We start from the raw sequence: 21,266 nt of genomic DNA, 5'->3' as shown, positions 1-21,266 counted from the left end.
GGCATTTAGGTTGCTTCCATGACCTGGCTATTGTAAATAGTGCAGCAATGAACATTGAGGTGCATGTGTCTTTTTGAATTATGGTTTTCGCTGGGTATTATGTCCAGATTGCTGGGTCATATGGTAATTCAATTTTTAGTTTTTTAAGGAACCTCCATACTGTTCCCCATAGTGGCTGTATCAATTTACATTCCCACCAACAGTGCAAGAGGGTTCCCTTTTCTCCACACCCTCTCCGGCATTTGTTGTTTGTAGATTTTCTGATGATGCCCATTCTAACTGGTGTGAAGTGATACCTCATTGCAGTTTTGATTTGCATTCCTCTAATAATTAGTGATGTTGAGCAGGTTTTCATGTGCTTCTTGGCCATCTGTATGTCTTCTTTGGAGAAATGTCTAGTTAGGTCTTCTGCCCATTTTTGGATTGGGTTGTTTATTTTTTTAACATTGAGCTGCATGAGCTGTTTATATATTTTGGTGATTAATCCTCTGTCTGTTGATTTGTTTGCAAATATTTTCCCCCATTCTGAGGGTTGTCTTTTTGTCTTGTTTGTAGTTTCCTTTGCTTTGCAAAAGCTTTTAAATTTCATTAAACAATTTCATTGTTTATTTTTAATTCCATTACTCTAGGAGGTGGATCAAAAAAGATCTTGCTGTGATTTATGTCAAAGAGTGTTCTTCCTATGTTTTCCTTTAAGAGTTTTATAGTGTCTGGTCTTACATTAGGGTCTCGAATCCATTTTGAGTTTATTTTTTTAGTTATTATTTTTTTTTGTGGTACACGGGCCTCTCACTGTTGTGGCCTCTCCCGTTGCGGAGCACAGGCTCCGGACGCGCAGGCTCAGCGGCCATGGCTCACGGGCCCAGCCGCTCTGCGGCATGTGGGATCTTCCCGGACCGGGGCACGAACCCCTGTCCCCTGCATCAGCAGGTAGACTCTCAACCACTGCGCCACCAGGGAAGCCCTGAGTTTATTTTTGTGTATGGTGTTAGGGAGTGTTGTAATTTCATTCTTTTACATGTAGCTGTTCAGTTTTCCCAGCACCACTTATTGAAGAGACTGTCTTTTCTCCATTGTATATCCTTGCCTCCTTTGTCGTAGATTAGTTGACCATAGGTGCGTGGGTTTATCTCTGGGCTTTCTATCCTGTTCCATTGATCTATATTTCTGTTTTTGTGCCAGTACCATATTGTCTTGATTGCTGTAGCTTTGTAGTATAGTCTGAAGTCAGGGAGTCTGATTCCTCCAGCTCCATTTTTTTCCCTCAAGACTGCTTTGGCTATTCGGGGTCTTTTGTGTCTCCATACAAATTTTAAGATTTTTTGTTCTAGTTCCATAAAAAATGCCATTGGTAATTTGATAGGGATTGCATTGAATCTGTAGATTGCTTTGGGTAGTATAGTCATTTTCACAATATTGATTTTTCCAATCCAAGAACATGGTATACCTCTCCATCTGTTGGTATCATCTTTACTTTCTTTCATCAGTATCTTGTAGTTTTCTGCATACAGGTCTTTTGTCTCCCTAGATAGGCTTATTCCTAGGTATTTTATTCTTTTTGTTTTGGTGGTAAGTGGGAGTGTTTCCTTAATTTCTCTTTCAGATTTTTCATCATTAGTGTAGAGGAATGCAGGAGATTTCTGTGCATTAATTTTGTATCCTGCAACTTTACCAAATTCATTGATTAGCTCTAGTAGTTTTCTGGTGGCATCTTTAGGATTCTTTACGTATAGTATCATGTCATCTGCAAACAGTGACAGTTTTACTTCTTTTCCAATTTGTATTCCTTTTGTTTCTTTTTCTTCTCTGATTGCCTTGGCTAGGACTTCCAAAACTATGTTGAATAATAGTGGTGAGAGTGGACATCCTTGTCTTGTTCCTGATCCTAGAGGAAATGCTTTAAGTTTTTCACCATTGAGAATGATGTTTGCTGTGGGTTTGTCATATATGGCCTTTATTATGTTGAGGTAGCTTCCCTCTATGCCCACCTTCTGGAGAGTTTTTATCATAAATGGGTGTTGAATTTTGTCAAAAGCTTTTTCTGCATCTATTGAGATGATCATATGGTTTTTATTCTTCAATTTGTTAATATGGTCTATCACATTGATTGATTTGCGTATATTGAAGAATCCTTGCATCCCTGGGATAAATCCCACTTAATCATAGTGTATGATCCTTTTAATGTGTTGTTGGATTCTGTTTGCTAGTATTTTGTTGAGGATTTTTGCGTCTATATTCATCAGTGATATTGGTCTATAATTTTCTTTTTTTGTACTATCTTTGTCTGGTTTTGGTGTCAGCGTGATGGTGGCCTCATAGAATGAGTTTGGGAGTATTCCTTCCTCTGCAATTTTTGGGAAGAGTTTGAGAAGGATGGGTGTTAGCTCTTCTCTAAATGTTAGATAGAATTCACCTGTGAAGCCATCCGGTCCTGGACTTTTGTTTGTTGGAAAATTTTTAATCACAGTTTCAATTTCATTACTTGTGATTGGTCTGTTCATATTTTCTATTTCTTCCTGGTTCAGTCTTGGAAGCTTATACCTTTCTAAGAATTTGTCCATTTCTTCCAGGTTGTCCATTTTATTGGCATAGAGGTGCTTGTAGTAGTCTCTTAGGATGCTTTGTATTTCTGCGGTGACTGTTGTAACTTCTCCTTTTTCATTTCTAATTTTATCGATTTGAATCCTCTCCCTCTTTTTCTTGATGAGTCTGGCTAATGGTTTATCAATTTTGTTTATCTTCTCAAAGAACCAGCTTTTAGTTTTATTGATCTTTGCTATTGTTTTCTTTGTTTCTATTTCAATTATTTCTGCTCTGATCTTTATGATTTCTTTCCTTCTGCTTACTTTGGGTTTTGTTTGTTCTTCTTTCTCTAGTTCCTTTAGGTGTAAGGTTAGATTGTTTATTTGAGATGTTTCTTGTTTCTTGAGGTAGGCTTGTATTGCTACAAACTTCCCTCTTAGAACTGCTTTTGCTGCATCTCATAGGTTTTGGATCGTCGTGTTTTCATTGTCATTTGTCTCTAGGTATTTTTTGATTTCCTCTTTGATTTCTTCAGTGATCTCTTGGTTATTTAGTAACGTATTGTGTAGCCTCCATGTGTTTGTGTTTTTTACGATTTTTTCCCTGTAATTGATTTCTAGTCTCATAGCTTTGTGGTCAGAAAAGATGCTTGATATGATTTCAATTTTCTTAAATTTACTGAGGCTTGATTTGTGACCCAAGATGTGATCTATCCTGGGGAATGTTCCGTGTGCGCTTGAGAAGAAAGTGTAATCTGCTGTTTTTGGATGGAATGTCCTATAAATACCAATTAAGTCTATCTGGTCTGGTCTATTGTGTCATTTAAGGCTTGTGTTTCCTTATTAATTTTCTGTTTGGATGATCTGTCCATTGGTGTAAATGAGGTGTTAAAGTCCCCCACTATTATTGTGTTACTGTTGATTTCCTCTTTCAGAGCTGTTAGCAGTTGCCTTATGTATTGAGGTGCTCCTATGTTGGGTGCATATATATTTATAATTGTCATATCTTCTTCTTGGATTGATCCCTTGATCATTATGTAGTGTCCTTCCTTGTCTCTTGTAACATTCTTTATTTTAAAGTCTATTTTATCTAATGTATTGCTACTCCAGCTTTCTTTTTATTTTCATTTGCATGGAATATCTTTTTCCATCCCCTCACTTTCAGTCTGTATGTGTCCCTAGGTCTGAAGTGGGTCTCTTGTGGACAGCATATATATGGGTCTTGTTTTTGTATCCATTCAGCAAGCCTGTGTCTTTTGGTTGGAGCATTTAATCCATTCACGTTTAAGGTAATTATCAATATGTATGTTCCTATTACCATTTTCTTAATTTTGGGGGGTTTGTTTTTGTAGGTCCTTTTCTTCTCTTGTGTTTCCCACTTAGAGAAGTTCCTTTAGCATTTGTTGTAGAGTGGGTTTGGTGGTGCTGAATTCTCTTAGTTTTGCTTTTCTGTAAAGCTTTTGATTTCTCCATCAAATCTGAATGAGATCTTTGCCGGGTAGAGTAATCTTGGTTGTAGTTTCTTCCCTTTCATCACTTTAAGTATATCATGCCACTCCCTTCTGGCTTGTAGAGTTTCTGCTGAGAAATCAGCTGTTAACCTTATGGGAGTTCCCTTGTATGTTATTTTTCGTTTCTCCTTGCTGCTTTCAATAATTTTTCTTTGTCTTTAATTTTTGCCAGTTTGATTACTATGTGTCTTGGCATGTTTCTCCTTGGGTTTATCCTGTATGGGACTCACTGTGCTTCCTGGACTTGGGTGGCTATTTCCTTTCCCATGTTAGGGAATTTTTCAACTATAATGTCTTCAAATATTTTCTCGGGTCCTTTCTCTCTCTCTTCTCCTTCTGGGACCCCTATAATGCGAATGTTGTTGCGTTTAATGTTGTCCCAGAGGTCTCTTAGGCTGTCTTCATTTCTTTTCATTCTTTTTTCTTTATTCTGTTCCACAGCAGTGAAGTCCACCATTCTGTCTTCCAGGTCACTTATCCATTCTTCTGCCTCAGTTATTCTGCTATTGATTCCTTCTAGTGTAGTTTTCATTTCAGTTATTGTATTGTTCATCTCTGTTTGTTCTTTAATTCTTCTAGGTCTTTGTTAAACATTTCTTGCATCTTCTCGATCTTTGCCTCCATTCTTTTTCCGAGGTCCTGGATCATCTTCACTATCATTATTCTAAATTCTTTTTCTGGAAGGTTGCCTATCTCCACTTCACTTAGTTGTTTTTCTGGGGTTTTATCTTGTTCCTTCATCTGGTACCTAGCCCTCTGCCTTTTCATCTTGTCTATCTTTCTGTGAATGTGGGTTTTGTTCCACAGGCTGCAGGATTGTAGTTCTTCTTACTTCTGCTGTCTGTCCTCTGGTCCCAGTCATTTTTTGATTAGGTTGTTTTTTAGTTACTGAGCTGTTTGTATATTTTGGAGATTAATCCCTTGCCAGTTGCTTCGTTTGCAAATATTTTCCCCCATCCTGTGGATAAGCCAAGTTTTTGTCCAACATACATGAGTTGCACAGTAGCAGTATGTTATGGGAAGACAGAGAAGGAAGTGATTAACTTCAGGGAACAAGAGAAGGGAATTTTTAAGCTGAGGGTTGGCGAATAACCACGATTCCCATAGGCACAGAAGAGGCAGAGGGCTTTCCACAAAGAGGGTGCAGCAATGGCAAAGGCACTGAGGCTCATAAGAGCAAAGTTTGGTTGAGCAGTGGGAAGAAACTCACTATGGCTGAAGCAGGGTTTGGGGGAACCCCAGCAGGGGCTGGGGGAATGGGGAGGTGGCAATGAAGGGGATAAAGAGGTGGACGGAGCCACATGTGAAGGAGTCATGTTCAGGTGAGTCTCCTGAGGTTCCCCTGCCACCCAAGCATGGGGCTGTCAGCTCAGTGCATGGGAAACTAACTCAGGCTGCAGTACAAGCATGGACCTAATGGCGGCGGGAGTCAGGGTGAGTGGAGATTAGACCAGATAAAGGGAGATGGCTATGGTTAATGAATTGGTCCAGGAGAGGGACAACATGACAGTGGCAGTGAGGTTAGCAGTGAGGCAATCAGTGTGAGGGATATTTAGGATGTAGAATCAATATGACTTGGTGGTTTTCTTTATAACTAATGCAGGAAACCTGAGAAAATGTATGTACTATCGATTGAAGTGCTCATGTATTTCAAAAGTGTTCATTAAGTCAAAAACACTGAACTTGGGGCTTCCCTGGTGACGCAGTGCTTAAGAATCCACCTGCCAATGCAGGGGACATGGGTTCGAGCCCTGGTCTGGGAAGATCCCCCATGCCGTGGAGCAACTAAGCCCATGTGCCACAACTCCTGAGCCCATGTGCCTAGAGCCCGTGGTCCACAACAAGAGAAGCCACTGCAATGAGAAGCCCACGCACCGCAACGAAGAGTAGCCCCCGCTTGCTGCAACTAGAGAAAGCCGGTGCACAGCAACGAAGACCCAACGCAATGAGAAATAAAAAAAAAAAAAAATTAAAAAAAAAAAAAAACACTGAACTTGTTTTGTAGAAGGAAATAATCTTTCTCCCTATTAAAAAAAACATCCTCCTAGCAGTGGTTTCTCTCCCCATCTCCCTTGTACTCCTATGTATTGTTGGCACTTATCAAACTGCCTTGTACCATTAGAAATAACTTCATTTGAACATGTCTTATTTTTCTATGGGGAAACCTGAGAACTCACAGAGAGCAAGGACCACGTTTGATACATATTCATTACCCCCTTGGTTATATGTACCATGGAGCCTTATACCTATCCGGTGTTCAGTGAACAGTAATGGTTGACTAACTGATTTTGTTGGTATATTTCAGAAGGTGGTGAGATGGGTCAAAAGACGAAAGAACCCTTTTATTTTGGAATAATATTAGATTTACAGAAGAGCTGCAAAGATAACACAGAGGCTTCCTACATACCCCTCACCTCCACCATTTAAAATTGGTGACGGTAGAACAAAAACAGCCCTGAGTCAGTGTGCCCTTGGACAAGTCACATCATCTTAGCAAGCCTCAGTTTTGTCACTGGTGAAAGAAGGATAACAGGGTCCCCTGCCTACCTGCTCTCTCCACGTCACTGGGAGAAATCGTGCCAGACGGTGAGGTGGTCTCAGGGTGCGGGCGGCTGCTCACTGGCGGACCCACATCTTGCTTCCCTGGAGCCCGCTTCCTCTCCAGGATGGAGGCCCCTCAGCGGGCAGGAGGCTGCTCCCAGTCTGCTTCCTCACAGCCCCATCTGAGCTGCCAGTGATCGAGTCTTCAGTGCCACAGCCCCAGGGCACACATAGAGTCCAGCATATAGGAAGATAGACAAATATTATTTGATGGAAGGAGGGAAGGGGAGAGCATTAACTGGGGACTATAAAGTGCTAAACAGTGTCCTGGGGAGGGGAACACAGGGCAGGGAACTGTGGAGCATGGAAGTCTAGAGCTGTGTCTGTAGAGATGGTCCATTAACCCCCTCATTGTACACATAGTAGAATGACTTGTTTTTTTGTTTGTTTGTTTGTTTGTTTTAATTAATTTATTTATTTTTGGCTGCGTTGGGTCTTCCTTGCTGCGTGCGGGCTTTGTCTAGTTGCGGTGAGCAGGGGCTACTCTTCGTTGCGGTGCGTGGGCTTCTCATTGCGGTGGCTTCTCTTGTTGCGGAGCACGGGCTCTAGGCACGCGGGCTTCAGTAGTTGTGGCTCACACGCTCTAGAGCGCAGGCTCAGTAGTTGTGGCACACGGACTTCGTTGCTCCGCGGCATGTGGGATCTTCCCGGACCAGGGCTTGAACCCATGTCTCCTGCATTGGCAGGCGGATTCTTAACCACTGAGCCACCAGGGAAGCCCTAAAATGACTTGTTGAAGGTCAAGTGCTAGGAAGGGGCAGACTGAGGTCAAGTGACCTGGTCGCCAGGGCACACCAAGCAACCTCCTAACGTGTGTGGAGATCTAGTGACAGTGTTGGATGTCAGAAAGTTCCTACTCTGAACAGCCCTCCAGCCAACAGTGACAAAACTGCCAGGCTGCTGTAATCAAATCTGATTCTGGAAACCAAGGGCTTTTTCCGCAGCTGCACAAGAAGTAACCCGAGATCCAAGCTGCCCGCCATGGGATGTTTCCACCCCTACTCTTCCTGCTCTCCTTTCTCACTGTAACCGGCTCTGCAGGGAGAGGCCCCCGGGCCAGAAAGGAAGACCCATGAATGTACAAAGATGGAGCACTGCCCATCTAACCCCACTCCAACCCCTCTTTCTCCAATTCCTGGCCTCAGACCACAAGCCAGGACCCAGGGCTCCATCCCCCTCTGGGAGATGGGCAGGATCCAGCATGATGAGGCCAGAGAGCCTTCCTCTCTCCACCACAAAAAAATCATTTTACCTTCTCTAAACTCTGTTAGTATCTTTGGTTCATGTTCTGAATTTTCCACGTACATCCCACCTGATACATCTATGAACACTTGATTCATCCATGCTTATTCCTTTCCACCTAAATTAAATTTTCCTTAAGGGCACTGGCCAGGTTGCACTCGTCTGAGACCCCACATGAAAAGGACTCTGTAAATGTTATTTGTGACGTCTTTGAGCTTACTTGCAGTTTCCTCCTCCTTTCCAGAGTCCCCTTTCTTCCTGCTTCTTTCCTCCCCTTCTGTACTTCTTAGCAAGTTGGTGTTTCTGTGAAGAATGTAGTTTAAAACTGAGGAACTACCACTGTAAATCAACTATACTCCAATATTAAAAAAAACAAAACTGAGGTGCTACCAACACAAGGCCTCACAGCCTGTGAGCTGGCTTAGCTGGTCCCCAATATTGAAAACTTGTGCTAGAAAAGGCCCTCTGAAGTTAACTGCATCAAAGAGAGTGAAATACTTAGGAACAAACCTAACCACAGAGGTAAACGACTTGTACTTGGAAAACTATGACGAAAGAAACTGAAGACAACAAACAGATGAAAAGATATACTGTGATCAGGATTGGAAGAATTAACATTGTTAAAATGAACATACTGGGGCTTCCCTGGTGGCGCAGTGGTTGAGAGTCCGCCTGCCGATGCAGGGGACGCGGGTTCGTGCCCCGGTCCAGGAAGATCCCACATGCCACGGAGCAACTAAGCCTGTGCGCCACAACTACTGAGCCTGCGCTCTAGAGCCCCTCCTCCACAACAAGAGAAGCCACTGCAACGAGATGCCCGTGTACCACAACAAAGAGTAGCCCCCGCTCGCCGCAACTAGAGAAAGACCACGTGCAGCAACGAAGACCCAATGCAGCCAAAAATTGTTTAAAGTATTTAATTAAAAAAAAAAAAACACACAGTGAGATATCACCTCACACCAGTCAGAATGGCTATTATTAAAAAGACAACAAACAACAAGTATTGGTAAGGATGTGGAGAAAAGGGAATCCTAGTATATTGTTGGGGATGTAAATTGGTGCACCCACTATGGAAAACAGTATGGAGGTTCCTCAAAAAATTAAAAATAGAACTGTCATATGATCCAGCAATTTCACTTCTTGGTATTTACCTGAAGATGACAAAAACACTTGAATTACTGATTTTGAATTAAAAGATATATGCACTCCAAGGTGCACTGCAGCATTATTTATAGTAGCCAAGATATGGAAGCAACCTAAGTGTCCATCAATAGAGGAATGGATAAAGAAGATGTGGTGGGAATTCCCTGGCAGTCCAGTGGTTAGGACTCCACGCTTTCACTGCCAAGGGCCCGGGTTTGATCCCTGTTCAGGGAACTAAAATCCTACAAGCCATGCAGTACAGGTCCACACACACACACAAAAAGAAGATATGGTATACATGTACATGTGTGCATGCACTCACACACACGCATGCACACACACACACACACACCCCACTGGAGTGTTACTCAGCCATAAAATAAAAAAGAAATCTTGCCATTTGTGACAACATGGATGGCTCTAGAGGGTATTATGCTAAGTGAAATATCAGACAGGGAAAGACAAACACTGCATGATCTCACTTATACGTGGAATCTAAAAAACAAAACAAAACAAAACCAGACTCACAGACACAGAGAACGATGGATGGTTACAAGAAGGGAAAGGGGGCCAGGGGACAGCCGAAACAGATGAAGGGGATTAAGAGGTACAAATCTCCAGTTATATAATAAATAAGTCATGAGTATGTAATATACAGCATAAGGAATATGGTCAATAATACTGTAATAGCTTTGTATGGGGACAGATGGTCACTAGACTTATTGGGGTGATCACTGCATAATGTATGCAAATATCAAAGCATTATGTAGTACACTGAAACTAACATAATATTGTATGTCAACTATGTTTCAATTTTAAAAAAAGAAAGAAAAGAAAAGCCTCTCTGAGCCCAAGTTTCCCGTTCCCTAATGATTCCCAGTCTCCTTTTGTGTATTCTGAAACAGTTTGCCCAAGTGTTCATTCTCTCTCCCTTGGATCAGGAGAAAGAATGAACATGGCTTCTGGGCCAGGTTCTACGTTCTGGTGGCACAGACAGGCTGACATTAATTACTGACTGGTGGTTCTTTTTGCTTCTTCTCACACATACACACATACATGCTGAAAGCCTTGGGCCAGGCCTTCAGCTCTGTTTCAGTGTGGTAGAAATTAGATACAGAAGTAAAATACATATGTATGTAGATATATAAACATATATAATCTATAATCCTGAACTTGAATTGGAAATATCAGCCGAAACTCACCATGTATTTACATTAAAAGATTTTTTTCCTAGCTTTGTCCACTGAAAAGACCTACAACCAATGATCAACCTAGTAACAAGTACTCCCAATGCCGATATTATGGTCTCCATGGGAAAAAACCTTTTTCCATAAAAAGCAATCAGAGACCCTTAGAGAAAATAGCTCATTCCAGGTCTATGGCAAGAAATATACAAGATGAGCCAGGGCATCTAGTCATGCCAGAAAGCAAAGCAGCGTTCAAAGACCACTTAGAAGTTTGTCAAAAGGACTCAAAGAAATCAACTTGAAGAGGCTCCCACTGGCCAAAGATGGGAAAAATTTGAACGTGAATAGCAAATGCAAAGGATTGAAACATATCACATATGTTTAAACACATGAATACATAATGACATTAAGGGGAAAAACCTCTGTCATCACTAGGAGTTAACCAATTCATTATTTTGAAAACTGGTAAATATAAGGAAAGAGTCCAGCATTTGTTTAGGAAATAAAAGAATATCATAATTTTCCAATGCCTATGAAAAAAATGGATCTAAGATATCAATGTTACTAACATCAAAAAAGGAAGACAAGCAGACAATACATATTCCCTTCTATGAGGTACACAAACCTATTAAATATTCTTGCAAAAACAAAAAAAACAAATCTGAATAGGTCTCTGACTATAATTACCAAAATAGAAGAGCAATTACAGAAAATAGAAGGGCAATAAAAACATGTGAAATATCACTACAGGGATGCAATCAGCAAAATCCAGATGATCTATAGGACAAACAATCTAGTTCCCTTAACAAATGAATTGCAAAGAAAAAGATTAAAATTGAGGAGGTACCTGTGGATTACAAGAGATTTAAGAGACACATCAACCAACTGCAACATAAGGAACTTATTTCAGTTTGAACAAAAACTATACAAAAAAATTTATGAGACAGGGAAATGTGAACACTGGATATTTGATTATACTAAGGAATTTTTTTTTTTTTGGTCTGATAATAGCAAAGTGACTATGTGTGTTTTTTTTTAAATAAGTGCTTATATTTTTGAAATACATCCTGAAATATTTAGGGATGGAATATGATACCTGAAATTTCTTCAAAATTATGTAGGAGTGTACAGAGGTATTCAGTTAAACATTTAAAGGCCTGTGTCCCTCTGATGGGACAATCAAGTCTGAATCTAACCAAGCCTCTAGATCTTATTACCAGATTATGGGGGGAAAGGGGGGAAGAAGGAACATTTTAAATAACACTGAGGATACAGTCAGCCAAACATAGAATGTAGACAATTTTGTAGGAAAAATGGCTGTTTCTTCACCAATGAATGGCATTTAAAAAAAAAAGAGGGAAACTGTTAGAGATTAAGAGAAACCTAAGAAGCATAACCACTAAATGCAAATTAATAGTTGTTTTTCTTCGATCTTGATTTGAACAAACCAGCTGTAAAAAGACATTTTCAAGGCAATTGGGGAAAAATGTACATGGGCTGGGTAATTGATGATAAGGAATTACTGTTTGTTGAATATATTCATGGTATTGTGATCAAGTTGTTTAAAAGTCCTATTTCTTAAAGATACATTCTGAAGTATTTTCAGGTGAAGTGAAATTGTATCTGCCATATGCTTTAAAAATAGCCCCCGGGGGAGGGGGTGGGTAAGGGTGGGGGAGGGAAAATAGAGGAAATAAAAATGGCAGAATGTTAATAAATGTTGAAGTTGGGTTCATTATCACCAGGCTCATTTCTTGTGTATGTTTGAAAACTAATAGAAAGTTAAACAAAACAGAACATTTTAAAAATAAAGCTAGTCCTTGCCTAGGGTGTTAACTATACTGACCACTTGAATTTAAGGGACAGGAAGGCCGGTGAAGTTTGGAGGGATGAGGAAATGGCAAGGCTGAGAAGACTGAACTTGACCTGAGCCTGGCAGGAAGGGTGAAGGAGGTGGGAAAGGGTGGGAACCGAGGCACAGTGGTGTCGAATCCTCACCCATACATGCCAGGGGCTTCCTATTGCTGTGGTTGATAATGGGTGCTTGCTCCATCTCCTTGGCCACACCGCGAGCCATTTGAGAAGGAAAATGCCCCCACTCTCTATACTTCTTACTCTCCCGCCCTCTCCCTCACCCTCAAAGGGACTCCCCAATTCTGGGGAAGCACAGCCACACCCAATCGCCAAAGGACAAAAGAGTGTTGGTCTATGGCTCCACCTGCTGGTGGTGCTGGGAACTGAAGCTGCCAAAAAAACGGTCCTGATGAGAAGGAAGCTGAGGATAATTTGAGAGAGATTTGGTCTTTTCTGCTCAGAAAAGACACAAAGACCAATTAAACATATAAGAAGGCTTTAATTTCATCACCATAAACATTATACTCTGATTGCTCACATACAGTATAAAATATTTACTCCACTAAATAAATAAGACATAACATTATTGCAAACGGCACTTAAAGCCCCCGGAGATAAGACCTCCTTAGCCCAGGCAGGGGGTGCTCCTGAGTTTCTGTGCTAGATTCCCCAAGCACAGATATGCCCTGGGGGCTGAGACGGATAAAGGCTCAAGGAGCCACACTCTGTGCTTCTGGTCCCAAAACAGCCCCAAGGAGAGGGCTGTGGAGCCAGTGGGGAAAGGTGGGGTTGGGCAGCTCCTTCATCAGCCCAGTCCTAGAGGGAGCAGAGGGGAGCTGGGGGGGACGGCAGGGCCAAGAGGGGAGGGGAGGCTACGGAGGCTGCTGAGACCTGAAGCCCCACCCTTCACATTTCCCCAGCCCTCCCCGCCTTGGGTAACAGGATTTGGGATATCAGTTGGGGTAAGCAGAGCTTCCAGGCTCAGGGTTAGGCAGTTCTGGGGCCAGACCAATCACTCCAGGAGAAGGAGATTCTGACAATTCTCAGCCCAGTAACCAATCGTCTCAGGGGACCTAGTCATTAGGGATCTCATCCTACCCAACCCCTAAACACCTTGATTCCCCTTCTACTTAAATAAATAAGTTAATTATTTAAAAACCTGTGTCCCTGTGATGGCAACACAGGGGCCAACAAGCCAAGTCCTAATAAAATGCAGGGGAGGGGGAACAGGAGAGAGGTGGCGCTGTGGGGCTAGGCAGCTTCCCTTCTCCCCTCGGGACCGCGTCCCCCAATAACTTTCATACTTTCAAATCCTGTAGAGGAGCCGTTTCACATCACAAACTCCCATGCAACAGCGACACTGGGAGAACCTATGGGATAAGAGGCCTTGGTTGTAGGAGACGAGGTGGCTGAGTTTACTCAGCTCCCCAAATCCCTTCTCTGGGTATTTCTCAACCAGGACACTAGCTGTTAACCCTGAGCCTGGGTGATCCCCCGGCAGAGTCCTGCATTCCAGTGCACAGAGTTAATTAAATGCCCTGCCCTTCTTTCCTTGTGGAAGTCCAGACTGAAGCCTGCTGGAGAGCTTCCAGTCAGCCAGCCCTAAAGACTGAGGAGAGGTGGGAGGGAAGAAGCCCCAGTCCCCTACTTGTGCAGCTATACACCTCACTGCCACAGGGCGGCAGCAGAGAGCCACACCACTTTGGCAGCAATAGAAACTGGAAGGCCAGCCCACAGCCCTACCGGGCCAACAGGGGACTGGAATAGGGAGAGCTGGGACCCAGTGAGGCAGGTCCTCCCTCAGTGGGTTGGAAGTACTCTACACAGAGTATTTGGCCAAGTCGCTCTTGTCAAATACCACCTGTGTGACAAAGTAAATGGCAACCAGACCCAGACCTGCAGCCGACACCATATAGGCAGTGACAGACTGGCTGAGCTGAACAATGGAGCCCATAAACAGAGACGGGGCCACCTGGGACAGCAGGAAGGCACTGTCCAGGACGGCAAGGTCCAGGCAGATGCCCCGGCCCGGAACAACCCTGGCCTCCGGTGGCTCGCCCACCACTGCACGCATGGAGACATCGCAGGCAGAGGCCCCGCAGAGTGCAGGTGGAGGAGGGAGCAGGCCGCTGCCTCCAGCACCCGCGTGTCCATTGGGGAAGGGAGATCCGGCCTTAGGGCCCGGCGAGAAGCTGGTCATCAGGCTGTCCTCACTGGTACCACCTCCATCATCTCCGCGGTATTTGGGCAGGAAAACCTGGGGGGAGGGGAACACACAAGGACAGGTATGTACCCAAGCATGGGATCCCCCAACTAGGAGAACAGGCCCTGGCCTTTATCCCAGGGGCTAGAAGAAACCAGGCACGAGGCCTTAATGAAAATCGGGCAGCAGTTCAGAAAACTGAGCAGACCTTGCTTGGTCCGGGTCTAGTGAGGATTCTCCTCAGAAGGCGGGCAGGGGCCAGGAGGGGACATCTGAAACCAGAAGTCTAGGTCTCCTCTAGCCTCTCCTAGAATCAGTAAGTGACAGACAAACTCACTACTGCAGGTTAGGAAGAGAACAGAACCCCAAGGAAAAGGAAAGACACAGAAGAATGAAGACAGGTGGGCAGAGAGACATGTCAGAGCAGAGGAACAAAGTCCAAAGGTGGGGCCCCAAAGGCCCCAAAGCCCCACACAGATGCTCCTAACCCTCCTCCTTCTGCTCCTACCACCTCACTACTGGGACACCCTTGTCAACCTCCAGAGAGACCAGAGAGAGACGCTCCCTTCCCACTGTGGGTCCCAGGCCCAGGCTATAGTTGCTGCCCTACTGTGAGGTCTGCGGCCCCAGCCTGGGGCAGGGAGGGTCCTCAGACTCAGCCTAGAGGAAGCGAGGAACAGAAAGAGTCGCCCTCTTCCCGACTCCCATGGTCCAGCTGTGCTGAGGCCGAAGCCTTCTTGTTCCTTCTCACTGTCTGCCTTGGATCAGTGTGACCTGCCCCTGCCCTGCCCGCCATGTCCCAGAGCCTCCCTCCTATCTAAGGACGAGGCCAGAACTCATCTGACCGCTTTTCCAAGGCCCACTAGTGCCTAACACAGAGCTCTCAGGGTCAGCTGCATGAGCGCTGGGAGCCACAGCAGAGCTCAAGCCTGACACCAGGGAATCCCAAGGCTCGTGGTGCAGCCAGAAGTGGACAAAGCAGACGTAGATGGGGTGCGGGGCCAACCATGCCTGGAACCTCACCTCCTGCTGCCACCCCACAAAAGATCAGTGTGGCTGAAGCTTGGAGAGGCCCCTGGGGACAGACGTGTTCTCAGCCTGAAGGGAAGACCACCAGCTCGGCACGTTCCCTGGCACATGCCCAAGCCTGGCTTCTGGACACCAGCCCAACCAGGGCGGGAGAGCGTGGAGGATGACGAAGGTTCTCAATGCACTGACAGGGGACTCGGGGACCAGCTTCCCCCAAACCAAAGCCCCACCTCCACCCCCACCCCTGCAGCTACCTATTCGCTTAACCAGCCTCGCAGTTACCCCACCCATGTCCTACAAGGGGCAGACTATGTCTTTCCTACAGTCTAGAAGCCAGGCTGCATCTCTTTTTCCTTGGGACGCCCCAACTTCTTGCCCTCTGGGCAGAGCTCTGCACCCAGGGCTGTAGCTCAGTGAGGCCAATGGAGACAACAAAGGTGACCACACAGCCTGGTCAGGAGGCTTCCCAGAGAAGGGGGCCCCTGGAGGGGCTGGTTAGTGTGGGGCTGAGCAGGAAGGAGGCCCCCCAACTTACACAGTGCCCAGGCGAGCGGTGTCAGGCGCATCAGGCTCAGAGATCCGCCATGGGGGCGGGGGGAGGGGACGAGGCAAAGGAGTGAGGCAGGAAAAGAAAAGAGAGAATTAAACAGAAAAGGAAGACAAACCAAAAGAGGGGAAGGGGCGGTAGGGAGCTTTCCCCATCTCCGAGACCAAAGCAAGGTTTGGGTCACTCACAAGGTCCCCCCCTGAATAAGGGAAGGCGTGGCCCACACCAGACCTTTCCCACTCACTGGCTGCTGAAGCCGGGTGCCCCAGAGGTCATCTGATCCAGCCCCCTGCCTCTGCACAGAACAACTCAGCCCTGACTGAGGCCTTCTGCTAGCCTGATTCTTCAGGATTTCCAGAGAAGGATTTCACATTTCCTGCAATCATCCACTTTAAGTGCTTTATAGTCCTGACACCAGGAAGTCATTCCCAGAATCTAATCTACACCCTCCTTCCGCAGCCCAAGTCTCTGGCCCTGGGGCTACAACAGGCTTCCTCTCTGATCAAAGAATTCCTTCTCCAGCTTCTCTTGCCAGACACCGGTCCTGGGCTGGTCAGCTGCCCCTCCACCCCACTCCACTCAGCGGCCAGGGCGAGTACCTGCTTCTCCCGGTGGTAGAGGGACGCTAGCGTGTACGGCAGGATCTGCAGGGCAGAGAAGGTGAACCCAGTGAGGGCAGCTGAAGCGGTCACCACCACCACGCTGCGGGACAGGCACGTGGCGCCGGCAGCCACGGGGAAAGCCACAACGCTGGCCAGATAGACCGCCCGGGTGCCGAATCGCTGCACCAGCCGGTCCATGACCAGAGAGAAGAGCAGGGAGATAGCACACTGCAGGAACAGCCCCAGGCTGCCCATCCGGACCCCTGGAGTGGGGAGGGGGAAGAGGCCATCAGACAGGGGGTAGGGAAAAAGGACCCAATACCATGAGGGGGGAGGGGTGCTCAGAATCAGGAGCCACAGGCACCTGCTGCCCAAGACCTGCTATTTTCCGGAACTGCTCCCCAGCATCTCCCGCCCTGCCCATAGCAACGGGGGTGTAAGTTCTTCCACTACCTCAGGGAATGTGGCCAAAGCCACGGGCTAAGGGCAGAGGAAGATGTTCTAAGGGCTGGCTGTGCTCAGCCTGTCAGGAGAGGTAGAGGGAACACAAAGACATTTCTGCTCCAAGATAGAATTCCAGACGCCTGAGCTGGAAGGGGCTGGCAAGGCGATTTGGAAAGTCAGTAGGGGAGCAAAGGGCACACTGAAGTTCGGGCCAGGCGAACCCAAGGCCCAGCTTCTGGACCTTAAACAAGCCCAGCCTCGTCCTCCATCAAGTTGGGGCAATGCCTGATCAAACTCCCCGATCAGCCCAAGGCCCTGCTGCGACTGCAGCAAAGCCACTCGCTCCTTGAGCAGCTGCACACGCAGGCTGCACACGGGGCCATCGTCCTGATGGGGAAATCGGGGCCCAAGGCACAGCTTCCAGCCCAGGCACAGGCTGTGGGCATCTCCCTGCACCCGAACATCCACGGGAGGGCAGCTCCCACAACAGGGCCCCGGGCTGCCAAAGCCTTACCTTCATCATAGTGTCTCCGGGCCTCGGTGCCTGGCTCAGCCCTGGGCACACCCTGGTATAGCCCCTCGCCCACAAAGTCTGTGTAAAACAGTGTGAAGGTCATGAATGCCATCCAACTGCACAGCTCGGCCACGAAGAGTCGGCGTAGGGTGCGAGGCATGCGGCAACAGAGCTGGTGCAGCCGGGGAAAGAGGGCGCGCAGGTTCCAGAAAGCCAGGCGGGCGTGGCACGGGCAGCAGTGGGGTGGGACAGACGGGACCGACAGCCCTTCCACGGGCTCGGCTGGGCCCAGCGCTGCCTCCTCAGCCACAAACAGTGTGGCTGCCACGCACGTGAGGAAGATGAGGGCGAGCAGGCCGAAGAGGCACTCTTCCTGGGTGCCCAGGTAGGGGGCCAGGGCACTGGCATCCCAGTCGATGGCAGGCAGAAGGTAGCCCAGGCAGCCCCCCAGGCTGATCATGAAGGCGTAGACGGAGAACGCCTGGCGACAGTGGTCTGGGTCCCGGAAGAGGTCAGAGAGGAGGGCCTCCAGCGGCGTGAAGCACACCTGGCCACAGAAGTCCAGCAGCCCCACGCCCAGGATCAGCAGCGCCAGCTCCAGGGGCCTGGTGTCCGGGCACAGCAGCCCCGCCAGCCGGCCAGCCCTCGGGATGAGGAGGAGGCTCAGCAGGACGCCCAGGGACAGGGCCCAGATGAAGGGCCTCCGGCGACCATAGCGCCCATGCCAGTGGTCGCTGGCCGAGCCTAGGAGCGGGACCGAGACCAGACCCAGCACCGGACCGATGCCTGCAAGGAGGGCAAGTAGTATGAGCTGGAGGCTGGGGCCCAGAAGGGGCAGGGGGAAGGGTACCAACTGCCTCGAGAAGGGTGGAAATGATGATGATATCCCATGGAGGGCCCACTGTGTACGGGGGCTGTGCTGAGTACTTCACAGGACCCCAATTTACTGCTCACAACTAGGATCACTGGTGCCCCAACTGACCAGTGATCGCCGTGCACAGGCACGGTTTCAACGGGCAGTCGGACCCCAGAGCCTGTCATCCTGACAGAGCCCCCTCTTCCTGGGAGTCACATGATGGTGACATTTGCCCTCCGTGGCTTTTACAGAATTCGTCCGCAGTTAGGAGCCCAGCCCCTGCCCTAGCGGCAAGAAAGAGCCCTGGCGGTGGGGGCCGAGGGTGGTCCCGACCCTCCTAATCAGCAGCTAAGCTACCGTCCAGCGGCCTAAGTCACCTGACGGCTTATTAGCTTCCATCATCCTCTCTGTGAAATGGGTAACCTCAAAGCGTTGCTGCAGGAATTAAATGAGACCACAGATAGGAATTACAAAGGGCAGTTTCTCCAGTGTCTCCTGTGGGCCATGCATGGCGTAGGGACCAGAGATACAGAGGTCACCAGGGAACGTCCCTGTACCCTTTTGTTTCTCTCAGACCCCCTCAGCCCAGGGTCACCCCCTCCCCAGCCAGGCTGACCCACCAGGCTCAGGGACAGCAGGCAGCCACCTCTGCCTCCAAGCAGCTCTTTGGGCAGAGGCCCTGTCGCCCTACTTCCCCAGGGGACACATATCTGGAGCAGGAGGGAAGGAGGATGTAGGGACTCACCCAGCACCATGGTCATGAACTTCTCCTCTACCCCCACTTCCAACAGCAGGGGTGGCACGTAGGTGATACCCGCAGCCAGGCACACCTCCAGGCCGAAGGTCAGCAGGTTGACCAGCAGGAGCTGGGCTTTCCGATGCCGCAGCAGGCGGCTCACCCCCAGCCTCTGGACCATGATGCGCCAGGCGGGTAGGGCTCCGGCCTGTTCACACACTCCAGGACTGCTCCATCTCAGCCTTGCTCCAGATGCCCAGGCCTCTCCTCCTTGCTGCCACCGACTGCATAGGACTCAGCCAGAAACCCATTTCTGCAGGCCCTCCGTGCAGGTCTAGCTTCTCAGCCATGCTAACCGCCTGTCTGTCGTCGTGGGGTGCCTCGGTGGGGACATAACTCAACACTCAGATCCTAAAAGAGCTGGGACAATCACACACACAGAGATTCCCGTGAATCTGATCTCCAGGATTTGCTCTGAATTCTGAATCTTGCTCACTCCCGGGCTGATGGTGTGGCCCTGCCACCCAGGTGTCACTCCCTACTGGCCAATCAGGAAGTGCATGTTAATACTAGCCTAAGGTTGACATATTCATAAGGTAAATATGATTTTTAAACCTCAGTACACTCCAGAGCCAACTAGATGTCAGTAATTCTCTGTTTTGGAATATCTTTGCAATTGCCCTTGTTTCCTAGTATTGAAGGAAAAAAAAAAAAATCAAACCAACTGAATTCCCAGTTCCCGAGGCACTGTTTACCAAGGTGCCCCCTGGAAACCCTCTGCCAGGCCTGGTTTGTTCGCTTTTCTCTCTCTACTTCCCAAAGCTGGGCTGTTCAATTCCCCTTCGTTAAGAGTCACACTTCCTCTTCCATACTACCTGGCCACAAGCCATGCTGCACCATAACTCCACCCCAAGGACGAGGGCAAAGAGGAAGACCAGAGAGGCTGTGGTTCGTCGGGTTGGGTTTTAACCTCTCACTGAAACCACTTAAAAAGCGCTCCCCAGGCTTCCCTGGTGGCGCAGTGGTTGAGAGTCCGCCTGCCGATGCAGGGGACACGGGTTCGTGCCCTGGTCTGGGAAGATCCCACATGCCGCGGAGCGGCTGGGCCTGTGAGCCATGGCCGCTGAGCCTGCGCGTCTGGAGCCTGTGCTGCGCAACGGGAGAGGCCACAACAGTGAGAGGCCCACGTACCGCAAAAAAAAAAAAAAAAAGCGCTCCCCGGGAAGAACCTAGGCCTGAAAACCTCTACCTTGAGTTTCTCTCCATGCTCAACGTCCATGGGGAGGACATATTCCCACACGCGCTGCTCAACTGTCAGGGGACAGTGGGACCGGTCCCAGGTTCCAGCCTCACAGGGGCATGAAACCGCACCACCTGGCGGCCACTGCGATGATGTCAGTGACCCCGGGGCAGACTTCCTCTCTCCCCACCTGGTTCCACTCTCAGCAGACGTCCCCACAGCCCTTCCTGCTAGGCCTCCTGTGCAGACACATCCCACCAGGGGAGTACCCACCCTGGGTCCTCCACCCACAGGCAGTGGGCCTCCAGGTCTTGCTTCCTGACTGTGGCACCCACTGCAGTCCGCTGTTTACAAGTGACCACAAAAGAGGGGAAATCAAGTCAGCTATGCAGAGAAGGTATAGAGGGTGGGGCCTAGTCCCCCAACCTGTCATCCATCCCATGGCGGCGTAGACGGGTGGACAGAGCTTCACGCCACTTATGGCTGGAGTCTGGAGTGCCCTCCCCGGCCTCACCGACTCAACCCCATTGACACAGTTGAAGAGCACTGCTCCTGTGCAAGGTTTACTGCCAAGGGCCTGGGCCCACCCAAGAGCCTTCCTGGAGCACCCTCGGCCCTCACTCTTGTCCTCTTCCAATCTCAGAGCTCATGACTTGGTGCTTCAACTTCTTTTATCGTTTCAAATATCACTAAGCCCCGCAGGGACTTTTGTGTTACGAAGCATGTTGTAGGTTGCTCTCTGAGCTGTGCCACAAAGGAAACAGACGGCCATCAATCCTGGGTAAGATGTGTCCGTTCCGTAACTGCCTTCCAGGGCTTTGCAGCTTATAGACCAAGGAAGGGACTTCAGACAAGGCTAGGCAGCCGCCTCCCCCAAGTTCCACCAAGTCTGGGAGGGCCTTGGAGACTCACCTGCCCTGGGTTTTAAAGGGACCAGGTCCTCCCTGAGTAAACAGACTTTATCAGACGCAGCCTCTCCCACAACATGCACCCAAGCCCTGGTTGCTCCCTGTGGTTTAAATAAATTGCAGCTCT

General features: G+C 48.1%; 1 protein-coding gene across 1 annotated transcript; it reads right to left on the bottom strand.

Moving 5' to 3' along the window:
* Positions 1 to 12,545: 12,545 nt before the first annotated feature.
* SLC45A3 (solute carrier family 45 member 3) lies at positions 12,546 to 19,193 on the bottom strand. Its single transcript, XM_082662429.1, has 4 exons — positions 19,001 to 19,193; positions 17,400 to 18,185; positions 16,439 to 16,704; positions 12,546 to 14,317 (listed from the first exon to the last, which is right to left on the bottom strand). Exons 1-4 carry the CDS (start codon positions 19,170 to 19,172, stop codon positions 13,880 to 13,882), a joined length of 1,662 nt encoding a protein of 553 aa, XP_082518555.1. The 5' UTR covers positions 19,173 to 19,193; the 3' UTR covers positions 12,546 to 13,879.
* Positions 19,194 to 21,266: the final 2,073 nt, after the last annotated feature.

Source organism: Grampus griseus (assembly GCF_964374135.1).
Source record: "Grampus griseus genome assembly, chromosome: 1".
NCBI classification, from domain to species: Eukaryota; Metazoa; Chordata; class Mammalia; order Artiodactyla; family Delphinidae; genus Grampus; species Grampus griseus.
The sequence above is the reverse complement of the archived record's forward strand: the minus strand, read 5'-3'. Positions and strand labels throughout refer to the sequence as shown.

Bases quoted from the DNA above. Each gene is read 5' to 3' on its own strand.
- SLC45A3 (XM_082662429.1), bottom strand. From the start codon at position 19,172: ATGGTCCAGAGGCTGGGGGTGAGCCGCCTGCTGCGGCATCGGAAAGCC. The intron at 16,705-17,399 runs GTAAGGCTTTGG...TCCCCACTCCAG, and splicing joins CCGGAGACACTATGATGAAG to GGGTCCGGATGGGCAGCCTG. The intron at 14,318-16,438 runs GTACTCGCCCTG...CCCTCCCCCCAG, and splicing joins TCTACCACCGGGAGAAGCAG to GTTTTCCTGCCCAAATACCG.